At 46.6% G+C, this 14,631-nt stretch overlaps 1 protein-coding gene across 3 annotated transcripts in view; it reads right to left on the reverse strand.

The window, feature by feature from the left end:
• The window catches only part of SH3PXD2B (SH3 and PX domains 2B), a 182,759-nt gene that overhangs the window by 84,539 nt on the left and 83,589 nt on the right, over nucleotides 1-14,631 (reverse strand). For 2 of the 3 annotated variants that reach the window (XM_077327052.1, XM_077327050.1), the window contains one exon: nucleotides 13,055-13,130. In XM_077327052.1, the coding sequence (XP_077183167.1) occupies nucleotides 13,055-13,130 (76 nt within the window). Of the gene's footprint in view, nucleotides 1-10,925; nucleotides 11,039-13,054; nucleotides 13,131-14,631 lie in introns of those variants that run through there. The other variant, XM_077327053.1, reaches the window with a different exon arrangement.

The raw sequence follows: 14,631 nt of genomic DNA on the forward strand, positions 1-14,631 counted from the left end.
CTGACAGGTATTCATGATAGCTAGAGCTACAAACGGAGCTTGTGACACAAATGATGGAGCAAGCCCCAATGGCAATATCGAATTAAATGTACCACACTGTCCTGTAAGCAAGGGACAGGTCAGATCAAATGCAAAGAACAGAGACCAAGGGTATTCTCAGCCATCTGGTGGAAAAAATGAAATTCCTTCAGGAAACCCGGGTTCAGTGACAAAAGGTGAAATGGTAATCTCCTACAGAACAAATCAAAAGATGTTCTGAATACAGACAGATTTGAGCAGGGAAGATTAATGCCTCACCAACAAGCCCACTGAGCATTCCATATCCCCAAGAAAGCTAGTGCATTCCACTAGCAAAGGGCCAGCAAACCCCCAATGTCAATTTCACCTTTGCTCCCCAGATGGCAGGGCAGGTCATCACCTCAAGCCACCCAAGCAGTAACTTTGTACACCAGCGAAGTAAAGGCACCAGTGCAATGCTGGAGCCCACACAAGCCATGCCCATTGTCTCTTTCCAGCCAGTGACAAAATGGAAGGCCCACCCCCCCTTCCACCCCCCTCCCCTCCTTGTCGCAAAGCCCTCTCCCCTGCCCCCTCCCGCCCGAGGATCCCGGCTTTGGCGAGGGGAAAGGAACTGGGCTGCCATGTCTCTGATGCGATGGCCCAGCTCCTTTCCCCACTCCAAAGCCTCAACCGGTCAGTCCGCTCACCCTGTTGACCCGCTCACGTCTGGGACAGGCCAAGGGGCCAATCGGGAGCCATGTGCTGTGCGGCTCCCAACTGGCCCCTTGCCCCCAGACTGACACTTGGAGGGGCCAATCAGGACCTCCCGCCATTACCATGGATCTCCAGAGGACAGAGACCAGCTCCCCCTGGTGAGGGCAGCCCACGTCCGTGATCCCCTGCCAAAGCCCCTCCCCCTCCAGGCTCCACGCCCAAACCTTCAGGAGTCCCCCAACCCGTGTGCACACCCACCCGAGAACAGGCCGAGGCCTAGCGGGGGCGCTATGCTAGTTCCTGAAACTTCCCCGGGAGGTGAAGGTTGCCGACTACGAGTGAAGCCTGGCTGTCCAAAGATGGGGCCACTGGGGCTGGCCTGGGTCTTCTGCTCTGCACATTTGGGAAAACAGGCTGGAGCCACATAGGGAAGCCCTGTGACCACATGAGGGCAGCGTCCCCGCCGCACCGCTGTTCCTGCCGGCAGCCAACCAACCTGAGGGCCAGGGAACGAAGGGTGTAGCGGGTGCCATGGGGTACCCGGGGTGTGCTTCAATTGCCGCCTCACCCAGAGCTGGACGGACACCATGACCCACCGCATGCTCTTCTGCAGGACCTGGTTAGCTCAGCCCTGCTGGGCACAGCAGAACAGCTGCTGGCGCTGTGGGAGGCTGCTGGGCCTCCAGACACCGTGGGGGCTCCCACACGGTCTGAAACCCTGGCCCTATGTGGGCAATTTCACCCTCGCCATCCTGCCTCAATTCCTGGGGCGCCACGTGCTGAGAGCCAGCAGCCAGCCGCCTGGGTGGAATGGTGGAACATGGCAGACATGATGGCCGCAGCATGCAGGTGCATCTGTGGGCAGAGCAGTGAGTGGCTGGCCACAAGGGCGGCAGCTGTCAGAGCCAGCCCGGATTGGGCTAGATTTGAGCTCGGATACACGCTCCACCCCCTGGCCAGGATAGATTCAAGTTGTTTGCCTCATTGGTCTGAAGTAGCACAACAAAATTTGAGTCCAATAGAACCTTTAAGGCCAACAATGATATTTTCAAGGTGTGAGCTTTCGATAGCATGGATTTTTATTCAGACGACAGAACAAAGATCATAAGAGTACTGATATATGGAAACAGTAAATAAGTAGCGACTTAGCAAACTGTGTCATAACATCCAAATTATCCAGTACGATAATTCTTTGCTAAAAAAGCTAATCAGTCCTTTGGGTTCAGTTGTAGTTCACAAAAACATTGGAGGAATACAAATGTCAAGGTTAGTAATTAATGGAAGACACTTTCCCAGTTGTGCAAAGAAATAATCTGTACACCACTCGGGGAGCAGTATAAATAATTGGTTAAGGGGGGCGCAGTGTCCGGGATACAGAACCCCAAGGGGCCAATTGGAAGGCGCACAGCGCATGCCTTTCGATACACCCTTGGCCCCGGACTGACAACAGAGGGGCCAATTGGGATGCGTTTCGTGCCATCTGATTGGCCCTTCCAACGACTGCCTCCACTTCCAAACTGTCGGGAGGCTCCCACTCCCCCCCACTGATGAACAAGCGGAGTGGAGCCAGTCTGAGGGGAGGACAGTATATCCGCGGGGGGGGGGGGGGGTGAGGGAGGGCCGGAGAACGCTACCCAGGCCCCGCAGAGAGGGGCGGCAGCTGCGCTCCACGGAGCCTGCGGAGAGGCCTGAATCTGCGGGGTGGGGAGGGAGGGGGCCGGGGAAAGCTCCCCAGCCCCTGCGGATTCGGGCCCCTGCGGATTCGGGTTGTGCTCCGCAGGGCCTGGGGAGCGGGGCAGATCCACAGGGGGGAAAAAAAGGAGGGAGCCGGGGAACGCTTCCCCGCGCCCCCCCCCCCAAGCACTCCTGCGCCCTCCCTGGGCTGTGCTTGGTGCAGGGGGGGGGCCTTCAAAGCCCATCCTTAGGGACAGGCTTGGGATCTAGTTAAAAGATAATAGTTGCTTGCCCCATCCATCTCCACCCATCCATCTCCACAAGTGACTTGTGTATGTGATACAAATTCTTAACAAAAGCACAGAGATTCTACTAAAAAAAATACAAGCTTCAATAAAAATTCTCTTAAAGTTTTACAAATGTAATGGCCACCTACTTTCCTTCTGGTTACTTGACCTCCCCCTTAGTGCTGCAGACAATTTGGAATCTTGCATTAAAGCAATAGTCCAATACTAAACAGAGTTACATCCTTCTCAATCCATCAAAGTCAATGGGCTTTGAAGGCTGTAACTCTGCTTTGGATTGCAGTGAAAACCACATACACAATGACTGAATACCAAGAGTATTTGATTGACATCTGATTGGAGTAGATTAGTGGAACAGTTCTAGTGATTTTTCAACAGAAAGGGTCAAATGACACTTGGCTGCATATGCTTATTTATTTATTTATTTTATTTTATTTATCATACTTATATACCGCCCTCCCCGGAGGCTCAGGGCGGTTTACATCATAACAGAGAACAATACATAAAACAGTCTGTAACATGTATAACTGATAACTAATAATTGTAACCAAATAACAGCACAATATAACGGTATAACAATATAGTACTACAAACAAGTCCAGGGCTTATTGATGGAATTCTGAGGGGGGTGGCTTATTGATTGAATTCTGAGGGGGGGTGGGGGGGAGCAGGGGCCTTTTGGTTGCTGTTGATTACGTCTGGTCTCAGCCAAATGCCTGGTGGAGGAGCTCCTTTTTGCAGGCCCTGCGGAACTGTTTAAGCTCCCTCAGGGCCCTGATCTCCTCTGGGAGCTCGTTCCACCAGGTAGGGGCCAGAACAGAGAATGTTCTGGCCCTGGTCGAGGCCAGACGGAATTCTTTAGGGCCAGGGATCCTTAGCTGGTTGGTGGTAGTAGAGCGCAGAGCTCTTTTGGGGGCATAGGCGTGGAGGCGGTCCCTCAGGTACACTGGGCCCTGACCGCGTATGGCCTTGAAGGTAATAACCAGAACCTTTAGTCTGATCCGGAATTCAACTGATCCGGAATTTATGACATCTGCTTAGACACTTTCCCTACCTATTTAGGAGTGGGGACTTCTAATCTGGTGAGCTGGGTTTGATTCCGCACTCCCCCACTTGCAACCAGCTGGGTGACCTTGGGCTTATCACGGCCATGATAAAGCTGTTCTGACCAAGCAGTAATATTAGAGCTCTCTCAGCCTCACCTACCTCACAGGGTGTCTGTTTTGGCGAGAAGAAAGGGAAGGTGAACGTAAGCCGCTTTGAGACTCCTTTGGGTAGAGAAAAGCAGCATATAAGAACCAACTCTTCTACTGCTGCTGCTCCATATCCTACCAAATCACAATTTCCTGCACTAAGTGCTGGTAGGCTTGGGGAAGATGGGACTGTCAGTCTACTATTGTGTAACTTCCAGAAGAGGCAGGGGATTTTGACAGTTACTATAGTAGCTCACCATTTGGAAAGACTAACCATCTATTTCCATGACCCCTGCTTATTCATAAGCAGCGCTTGGGAGGGAGGGAAATTAGCAATGTAGGGGATTCAAGTAAACTACGGCAACTATTCATCCACTTCTCTCTTTTAAGAGAATAAAAGCGCAAGTCCCAAATATAAGAATATAGTCCCTTGTTATTTAAAGGCATTATCTTGACACACTGTATTATTTCTGTGATTAGTTTATGTGCCACAAAAACTGATAGATGCCAGGTTTATTTTGCTTTTTAAATTTCTTTTAAAGTAAATATTTACTTTAAATGTTTTGGCTTGAGATTCAGGGGGCTGTATAACCCTGTACGATACAGTCTTTCCTCTTTCTCCATGTTTTCAACAGAGCTCTCATCTTTGGAGTTTGGGTCTCTCAACAGCTCTGGGCTAGGAAAGACATTTGATTATTTACTGTCCCAAGTAAGCATTGCATGTTTTACTTTCCCAGGATATCAGACTCTTTAAAGAAAAACAATGGGGGCAGACAGCAAAGCCCACAACTGAAGAAGCAGAGATGTGATGATTCAAGCCATTTGCGTAATTTATGCGACCAATTCTCATGATTCAGAGAGACAACTTCCTGACCCATCCTAAAGAGTCCATTCTTGCCACATGCCAGATGCATCTTGCACAGTTCTAAGGAAAAATATTTGGCCCATATTTCCAAACTAATCACATGAGGCTGACATGGATCTACTGACTACTCTCGAAATTATCTGCAAGAAATGGACATTTTCAATCTCACCAACTTCAGATAGCATTTTAGACAGGCCCCGATCCTGAACTCCCACCCCCAGTATACAATATAAAAGATCCCACACAGGTAGACAAGAAAAGACGCATTTGCCCTTGCCTCTAAGAGTATTTATTTCTTAAATGTATAGTCTACTCTTGTGGCTAAGAGAGACAGGCCCATCTCTAAAGCAAAATTATATTTAAGATGGTGGGGGGGGGGAGAGAGAGAGAGAAAGAGAAGACACACATCTAAACCTCAGCTGCACAGACCCATTTGCTCCAATAGAAAAATACTCTGTGTGTTGAACTGAACATAGCCTTGATTTCTATCAAAAGCCCTCAAATCTGAAACGTGTTAGAGGTTTGTGAAGAATGCTAAAGGCAGCTGGATGGGCAGGATACATGGAAACATTTTTCAGACATCAGAAACCACAATGTATAATATTACCAGGGAGGGCTTCTCAGAAAGCAACATATGTGAAACAGAAAGCAGAAGCCATATCCTGATGCTGGTAAATGAGAGAGCTGCAGAAAAAGCAAACTATCAGATTAGATTGTTTGAAGAAGGTGGAGCACAGACAGTCCCTATTTTTCTGTAACACAGATTAGCAGCTGGGAACCTGCAAACTCAATTTATCTCCTTGAGAGGTGTCATCCAAGCCCCCAGGAAGGAGACATGTCAAGAAGAGGGAAAGTAAGAGGGATTGCACACACCCACCCTCAAAAAAAAGATTCTGTCACCTCTCTCTTTTCCTCCTCCTTGCTTGAATGCCCAAATTAGTCTTAAAGACAAAGAGAGGCACAAAAGCCAACTCTTCCTCCTATGCACTTCTGTCTATTTGCATGCTTTGCCAATAACCACCATCAAATCAAATCTCTTACAAAAGAAACCAGAAAGTAGTTTATAACTGGCAGTTTGAGCATTCTGGTTAAGCAGATATCATAAATTCATCTCCAGGCATTCCTGAATGATGTAGATTATTTAGACCAGCGGTCCGCAACCTTTCGGCTGCCACAGACCGTTGCTCTGGAGTGGGGGGAGAGGGTGGCCCGGGGGCCCGGGGGCCCGTGCACGCGCGGCAGCCCCAGCACAAACGCGCGTGTGCGGACTGCCACGCACGTGCGTTTGCAACGGGCAGGGATGCAAACGCACATGCGCAGCAGTCCACGCATGCGCGTTTGCGCCGCCGCCATGCCAGCAACCGCGGCTTCACCTCCCGGCCCCTCCGGGCCGCCAGCAAATCGGCAGCCAAAGCGGCCGATTAGCTTGCAGCTTGGCAAGCTTCTCTTCCCCCCCCCCCTCCCGAAACAAGAAGCTTGCCGGGCCGCAAGCTAATCGGCCGCTTCGACGGCTGATTTGCTCGCGGCCTGGCGAGCTTCTCGCTTCGGGCGGGGGAGGGAAGAAGAAGCCGCGGCCCGGCACCAAAGCTTTTGCGGCCCGGCACCGGGCTGCGGCCCGCAGGTTGGGGACCACTGATTTAGACCAAGGTTAATCTGGCTTTTGTCCTACAACAGTCTTGGGCAAACTCCTGGTAACACTGATGGATGGATGGATGTGTGACAGATTGTGTTGATTCCCCTGGACTTCTTTTAGCTTTTTTATTCAATTTGAACATGATGCCTATCTAGATTACCTGAGAATCAAGATAACAAAGTGGAAATACACATAGGAGAAAGTATGGAAACAAGAAGGAAACCCTGCATGGCTCAATAAATCTTGCAGGTAACAGAATAATTTGTTTGTTCCAACTAGAGGTCAACATTAAACACAAAGAAAGGTTCTTGACTTTGGAGTATTTAATAATCATCATCTAACAATGAAGAACTATGTAATATCTAGTTTAATTGTTAGACCATCAGCTTTGTAGTAATGACTGCAAGTAACCCAAAAATTTAAGCTAAGATCAAGGTCTTTTAGAAAGAGACTAGACCATCTGGCAAGTAGACTGCAATGTTATGGAAATTATGCCATTCACTCTGAAAAATGTATACCCAAAGAGGGTATTCTTGGACCCAACACTATATCTGATTCATATCTGTAATAATGTTCTCTTGTCCCTTCAGAAGCTTGAAATAGATGGAAAAGAATAGCAAACCTTCCATTCCATTTTTGCTCCATCTTGCTATCTGAACCAGAATCAAACTAATACAATGACAGCATACCAGAAACTAACCACTATTAAATGTCTCTTAATATTGGAATGGTTTGATCTCAGTGATCTGTGCCAGTCCATATCTGTGCTGCCCCATTTTAAATCTTTTAAATGGTTGCTAAGACCAGCCCCACACAGAACATATTATAGTGGCCTAGTATAGCGGTCCCCAACCTTTCTCAGGTCAGGGACCGCCTCCGGAGTGAGGGGAGAGCCGACGGCCCAGGTGCTGCGAAAACGCGCACGTGCAATTGCCGCACATGCGTGTTTTCGCCACTAGGGGCGCTAATGCGCATGCGCGGCAACAGCGCGCATGCGCATTTGCGTCACCGCCATGCCGGCGTGTGCGCCTGCCTCTTCCCTTCCTTCTTGCTGCCGGCGGGGGAAGACAGGCGTGGCTGGCGGCGGCCCGATACCGTGGCCTTTGCAGCCCGCCACCGGGCCGCAGACCGGGGGTTGATGACCCCTGGTCTAGTACATATATAATAAGAGCCTCTTGTGGTGCAGAGTGGTAAGGCAGCAGACATGCAGTCTGAAAGTTCTGCCCATGAGGCTGGGAGTTCAATCCCAGCACCCGGCTCAAGGTTGACTCAGCCTTCCATCCTTCCGAGGTCGGTAAAATGAGTACCCAGCTTGCTGGGGGGTAAACGGTCATGACTGGGGAAGGCACTGGCAAACCACCCCATATTGAGTCTGCCATGAAAACGCTAGAGGGTGTCACCCCAAGGGTCAGACATGACTCAGTGCTTGCACAGGGGATAGCTTTACCTTTACATATATAATAACTAGTTCATCTTTCCACAGGACATGGTCTAATGTTGCAAATCAACCGTGGCTGGTAAATGCTAGCTTTAATTTCCTCTTCTGTCTGCCCCATAACCCTTCACAGCTCAAAAGTTGCTGGGCAAATGGGGAATAGAGAAAGAGATTTGCCCATCATGCATCCATTGCCAAGCTTCTCCCTCTTTTCCCTTTCCCTCATTCTCCATACACTAGTGAAAGCTCTTTATGTGCTCTTATCTGTCCTCTATACTACCCCCCTTATTTTTCAGCTGTGTAAACCAAAGAGAGAGAGAAAGAAAGAGACACCCAATAGCAATGGGAGAGGAAGGAGGGCTGCACAGAGATTTAGAATCATAGAGTTGGAAGGGGCCATACAGGCCATCTCGTCCAACCCCCTGCTCAACGCAGGATCAGCCCTAAGCATCCTAAAGCATCCAAGAAAAGTGTGTATCCAACCTTTGCTTGAAGACTGCCAGTGAGGGGGAGCTCACGACCTCCTTAGGCAGCCTATTCCACTGCTGAACTACTCTGACTGTGAAAAACTTTTTCCTGATATCTAGCCTATATCATTGTACTTGAAGTTTAAACCCATTACTGCGTGTCCTCTCCTCTGCAGCCAACAGAAACAGCATCCTGCCCTCCTCCAAGTTACAACCTTTCAAATACTTAAAGAGGGCTATCATGTCCCCTCTCAACCTCCTTTTCTCCAGGCTGAACATTCCCAAGTCCCTCAACCTATCTTCATAGGGCTTGGTCCCTTGGCCCCAGATCATCTTCGTTGCTCTCCTCTGTACCCTTTCAATTTTATCTACATCCTTCTTGAAGTGAGGCCTCCAGAACTGCACACAGTACTCCAGGTGTGGTCTGACCAGTGCCGTATACAATGGGACTATGACATCTTGTGATTTTGATGTGATGCCCCTGTTGATACAGCCCAAAATGGCATTCGCCTTTTTTACCGCTGCATCACACTGCCTGCTCATGTTTCGTTTACAATCCACAAGTACCCCAAGGTCTCGTTCACACACAGTGTTACCTAGAAGCGTATCCCCCATCCAGTAGGCATGCTTTTCATTTTTTTGACCCAGATGCAGAACTTTACATTTATCTTTATTAAATTGCATCTTGTTCTCATTTGCCCATTTTTCTATTGTGTTCAGATCTCGTTGAACTCTGTCTCTATCTTCCGGAGTATTTGCCAGTCCTCCCAATTTGGTGTCATCTGCAAACTTGATGAGTAGTCCCTCCACCCCCTCATCTAGATCATTAATAAATATGTTAAAAAGTACCGGGCTGAGCACCGAGCCTTGAGGTAGCCCGCTACTTACCTCTCTCCAGTCTGATGAAACACCATTGACAACAACTCTTTGAGTGCGGTTCTCTAACCAATTCCCTATCCACTTAACTATCTGAAAATTCAGATTGCAGTCCTTCAACTTATCCATCAGAACATCATGGGGAACCTTGTCAAAAGCTTTACTAAAATCCAAGTAAACGACATCAACCGAATTTCCCCGATCCAGCAAACCTGTTACTTGGTCAAAAAAGGAAACCAGGTTGGTCTGGCAGGACCTGTTGGAGACAAATCCATGCTGACTTCCTTGGATCATCAAATTGTCCTCCAGATGTTTGCAGATTGCTCCCTTTAATATCTGCTCCATTATCTTCCCCACAACAGAGGTCAGACTCACTGGTCTGTAGTTTTCTGGGTCATCCTTCCTCCCTTTTTTGAAGATCCTTGCACTTTTCCATTTCTTCCTCCTCCCCATTCCCATTCCAAAAAATGTGTGCGGAACCAGATATCAGAGGCTGATCTTGTCAGCAGGCTTCTAGATAAACTTGGTTTCTTTCATCTCCACTGTTGTCCCCCCCCCCAACCCCCAGCATACTGGTAAGATCAGTTGCAGACTAGGGCATCATGACCGTATGGCTAGACTAAGTAAAAGTTCTAAGATATCACTGCTTTCTCTACTGGTGTCTCACTGCATGGGCAGTCCAAAATATTAGGAACCCATTAGGATGGGTATTGAAGCAAAGACAAAACATAAAACTCGGGTAAAAGAGCCTAGGAACAGGAGTGACTGAGCACACTTTGCATAAAGGAAGCAGATAAGCAAGGGCAATTTGGAGAGCTGGGGGCTGCTGGCAAAAGCTGGTTTCCAGGTCTAAATTCTAGACTGTAAGAAGAAAATGATGCTAGCTGATGCTTCTATTGACACCACAGCACTGTGACCAAGCCACTCTAAATACACAGCCTTGGCAAAGAAGCTGTACATGGTCTTCTTGGTGTCAGCTTGGTGTAGTAGTTAAGAGCAGTGGCTTCTAATCTGGATAACTGGGTTTGATCCCTAAATTCCTCCTCCACATGCAGCCAGTCACAGCTCTCTCATAGTTTTCTCAGCCTCATCTACCTCATACAGCGCCCGTTGTGGGGAGAGGAGGGGTAGGCAATTTTAAACCACTTTAAGACTTCTTTGGGTAGTAAAAAGTAGGGGACTAAAACCCAGTTCTTTTTCTTACAGGGGCTTAATATCAGACTGATTTGAACTAGCCAGCCAATTCTTCAGCTGTTGGCTTCAAATTTTGTAAATTGCTTCATTACTAAAATGTCTTTTTTGTGTTAAAAAACAAAACAAATAAACACTGCAAAAAAGAAAGTTTTTTGACAGTTGAATTTCTGGAAGCCAAGGGAAGAGTTTAAACAAGCAGACCAGTCAGGGCAACATTTCTGGAAGTGAACCTTCCTCTGCCTTCCAAAAGCAGGATGAGATGTGTTAGCCAAACTGTAATTCCTGTTTTCCCATCTTTTAGACACCGCCATCTATGCTGTTTGTTCTGCTCTTACCATTTCACTAGGTTCAGACAGCCCCCTTTGGGGGTTCCACAGGATGCTGAAAACCAAAGGAATCACTCTAGAGCCAAGTGTTCATAAAAAGTTAGTTAAGATATATTTCAAGGCTACATTATCAACAAGTAGCAAGTCAGAATAAAACAGTGTGGCAGAGTACAAAGGAGAGCCCCACTTTCCCCTACAGCTGGATAGTCTATACCGAAAAAGTCCTCTCTAGAATTACTTTACCCTTTGTGCATAAATTCAGAGTTCATTCCAGCAGAGCCCTTGCTGTTGGGAAAGGATCTCACAATGAGGCTCTAGAGCAAGGAAACTTCCTCCACAGTTATAGTTAATCAAACAAGTGATGTAACAGAGCTGGGCCAATTAAGATGGAACATATGAGCTAATGAGGGCCAGATGGCCACAATTTCAGTCAGGTGTGAAAAGTCAAAGCAATCTTGATGGTATCCCAAATTCTGCGGGTTATCACTAGGCAGATTGCTTAAAGATATAGTGTCATGATGAGTTGCCACATCTCTTGACCCTTTGTGTGCTTATGCAGATGCCAGATGTTGGCACAAAAAATGCGTACCAAACTTTACTATTTTTTTGCATTTAGGCCAAACTTAGTTTCGTTCTACTGATCCAACAACCAAGGGAAGAACTGAAACCAAAATTACTCTTCCTAAGAGTAACCAAAATAATTAGTAAACCAGAATAGTAGGGGAAAGCCCAACCAGATGTTACAGCAGCTAGGAGTTCAACCACAGCCACCAATCCCATTTTATTGTAAAAAGGCCATTGAAAAATGCCATGAAGGCCCAATACTGATCCTGCCTCCCCACTTCCCAGGCATTTGAACTGCAGAAGCAGCCTGTTTAGCACTTGAGAAGATATGTGTGTGGGGTGGGTGCATGGGTGAGCACCTTGTCCCATCACACTGTGGATCCAATCAGGAGTGTGACTTCACAGCACATTTAAATGTCCATTTCCCCCTCTAAAATACTGTTGGCTCAGCAATGGATCTGACCCACAGCTATTGTAGCATCTAGTTTGGCCTTCAAATAACAAAACCGAAACAATATTAAAAAGACAATTTCAGTTACTGCAATGAACACATCCAGAGAGTGTGTAGCGTTTAGATGCTATGGAGGATTTCCACCGATAGAAATTATTTTTCATCAGTTCTACCGTCCCCATTCCAGACTTCCAACTTCCACTCTGTACTGTTTTCTTGGAATCCCCTTTCTACCACTAAGCAGTGCTGAGGGAATGAGGTGTTTGGGGCTGTATCAGGAGGCACGTTAATTCTGTTCAAGGAATGGAAATCCCTTCCATCCAAGGAAATATTCAGTAGATTCAAGGCTGACATTCCAACCTAGTTTTATGAGGAATGGAGAATATTTAGACTAACAAGAAAAGCATCACTTGCACACGCATGCACGCACACCTACTCAATCCTTCCCTTTTGCCAAACCCCTGCTTTTCCTTTATTCCAGGGCCCGTATTATCTTCTTTTGAATTCAGAGCTTTACATTCAAGTTACCATTTCCCTGAAGTGTCTAAACAATGTGATAGCTGCTCCTGTTAAGGAAGAAGAAAAGCTGGTTTTTTGCACTCTGATTTGTATTATGCCAAGCGGCTTACAATAACCTTCCTTTCCTCTCTCCACAACAGGACACAGTTCCTCATACTTTCTCTGCATGTCTAACAATGCCACCCTTTTTGTATTACCCTCTCCCTGTTGTCTGCTGCTAGAGAGCTTAATGAATTGAGGGAAGACAAATGAGAGAGACAGAATAATAGTAAGATAAGATGTTTTATAGAAAACCTGGACTAAAAACGAGGATAGATTAGCAATATCAGTAACATCTTTAAAATAGTTTCAGGCCATTCAGTGAAAAGCACCCTGTTTTCTTTTGGGTCTAAGCCCATAATAGGTTTTGCTCAGATGGACATAATGCTTCAAGTACAAATTCTGCGTTTCCCCTGTTATTGTTTGACTTAACAGATAAGTTTTCAGAAACTCTGACCCTAGTGAGTGCTGCTGTGAATTCTGATCTATTCTTCAAAGACTGTTATAGAAACATTTGACAGGCACATACAGGCCTCCCAATGGTTTGCATGACTTGATTCAGCTACCACTTTTAAAATTCCCCATCTACATGCTAATTAAACCCTGCCCTTTTTCGGGCCTAGCAAAACTCTTAGTTAAACTTTTTTATTATATGAGAGACAGGATGAATATATGTACCCTTGTGCAAGAATTCTGTTTGTCAGCTCTGCTAATAACTGTGATATTGCTAATTTTGACTTTGCTGGTCTATGACTGTAATAAAAAATATGTATGTATGAATGTTGTTCACCTTACACACCTGGCAGAAAGGGGATGATCCTTTGCTTGGGGTCCTTCTGACCTCCTTCCATTGGAAATTTGTCCAACATTTGCATCTAAAAAAAGAAAGTTTTTTTAAAAGGACAGTCTCTGAAATAAACTCACTGAAATAAACTCAATGCATGCAAAAATTATTACATAAAGCGAGCAATGAGGATAAATGAAAACTTGTGTAGCAAATGCCATCTAATCTTATCTACTAGAGGTTTAAGAGATCAAACATGAGATGAGGGAAAAACCAGCAAGTCTTTTATTATAGCAAACCAGAACCAGTGTTTACTATACGGAAAACAAAGATAGCATCACTCTTATTTGATATCTTGTTCTGGTCATACATAGCAAGGAATAAAAATGTGTTAAATTCAGTCAGTTCCTTCCAGTGTCTGTACAATGGAATCTGGTCTCTAACTTTTTGGGATGAACTCTGCACATCAGGAGAATAGAGGATTTCAAACTAATATCAAATGGTACAATATCATAGTGATTCACCTAAACTGCAGCTGAGGATTAAAAAGGTAAAGGTATCCCCTGTGCAAGCACTGTGTCATGTCTGACCCTTGGGTGACGCCCTCTAGCTTTTTCATGGCAGACTCAATACAGGGTGGTTTGCCAGTGCCTTCCCCAGTCATTACCATTTTAGCCCCCAGCAAGCTGAGGATTAAGTATCTTCAAAAAGGCCAGAAGAAATATGGAAGTAGAGGAAATCACTATAAGTTTGTCAGAGATAAAAGCTACCTTGAGGAAGTTTTATACCAGTAGCCAACTCTGGTTCAATGAAAGAGCTTTAATCTCATTCCAGACTCTGTTATCCCACATTATCTCATATACACTTGGCAGGAGCCAACATAAATGATAAATTCTCAGGTTCTCTGTCCACATACACAATTGCCGAGTTATTATTACTATAGGTATTTTACAAGTAGAAGACAAGGGATTGTTTGTTTGTTTGTTTACTAGGTTCAAAGCCCATTTGTTAGAACGGCCCCCCCTCCCGCCACGGCTGCCCAGCACACCTGGCGGCCCAGCGAGGTGGCGGGTGTGCTGGGCAGGTGCGGGAAAGCCATCCCCGGCCCCCTCCCTGCCGGCGAGCCCGCGGGTGACTAACCAGACGTCCTTCACAGCGAGCCGGCAAGAACAAAGTGGGAGGGCGAGCCAGCAACGCTCCCTGGGGTGGGCGTTGGGAGGCACTTTGCTCCTCCCGAATGGCTAGAACTCTGGCCTGTCCTGGTGAGGGCCCAATCGGAAGGCGCTTCACACCTTCCAATTAGGCCTTCACCCAGACTGACCCTGCCCACTCTCTGCTCCCCAGGCCTTTAACCAAATATGATACCGCTCACCAAGCAGTTAAAGATTTTTAGACTTTTACCCTGCCACTCCCGACAAAGTCGTCTCGCATTGGCTTACAATACATATCAAAAACACAATATATCTATAAAACCCCATTAAAACATTAAAACAGTATCAACAATATAAAATAGTATCAAATATGGGGGTGTAACTTCCTATTACTCCCAACCCAACTCAGCAGTTCCAGCCTGAAGCCAATGCAGTGGCCCT

Source organism: Paroedura picta, chromosome 3 (genome assembly GCF_049243985.1).
Source record: "Paroedura picta isolate Pp20150507F chromosome 3, Ppicta_v3.0, whole genome shotgun sequence".
Taxonomy (NCBI): Eukaryota; Metazoa; Chordata; class Lepidosauria; order Squamata; family Gekkonidae; genus Paroedura; species Paroedura picta.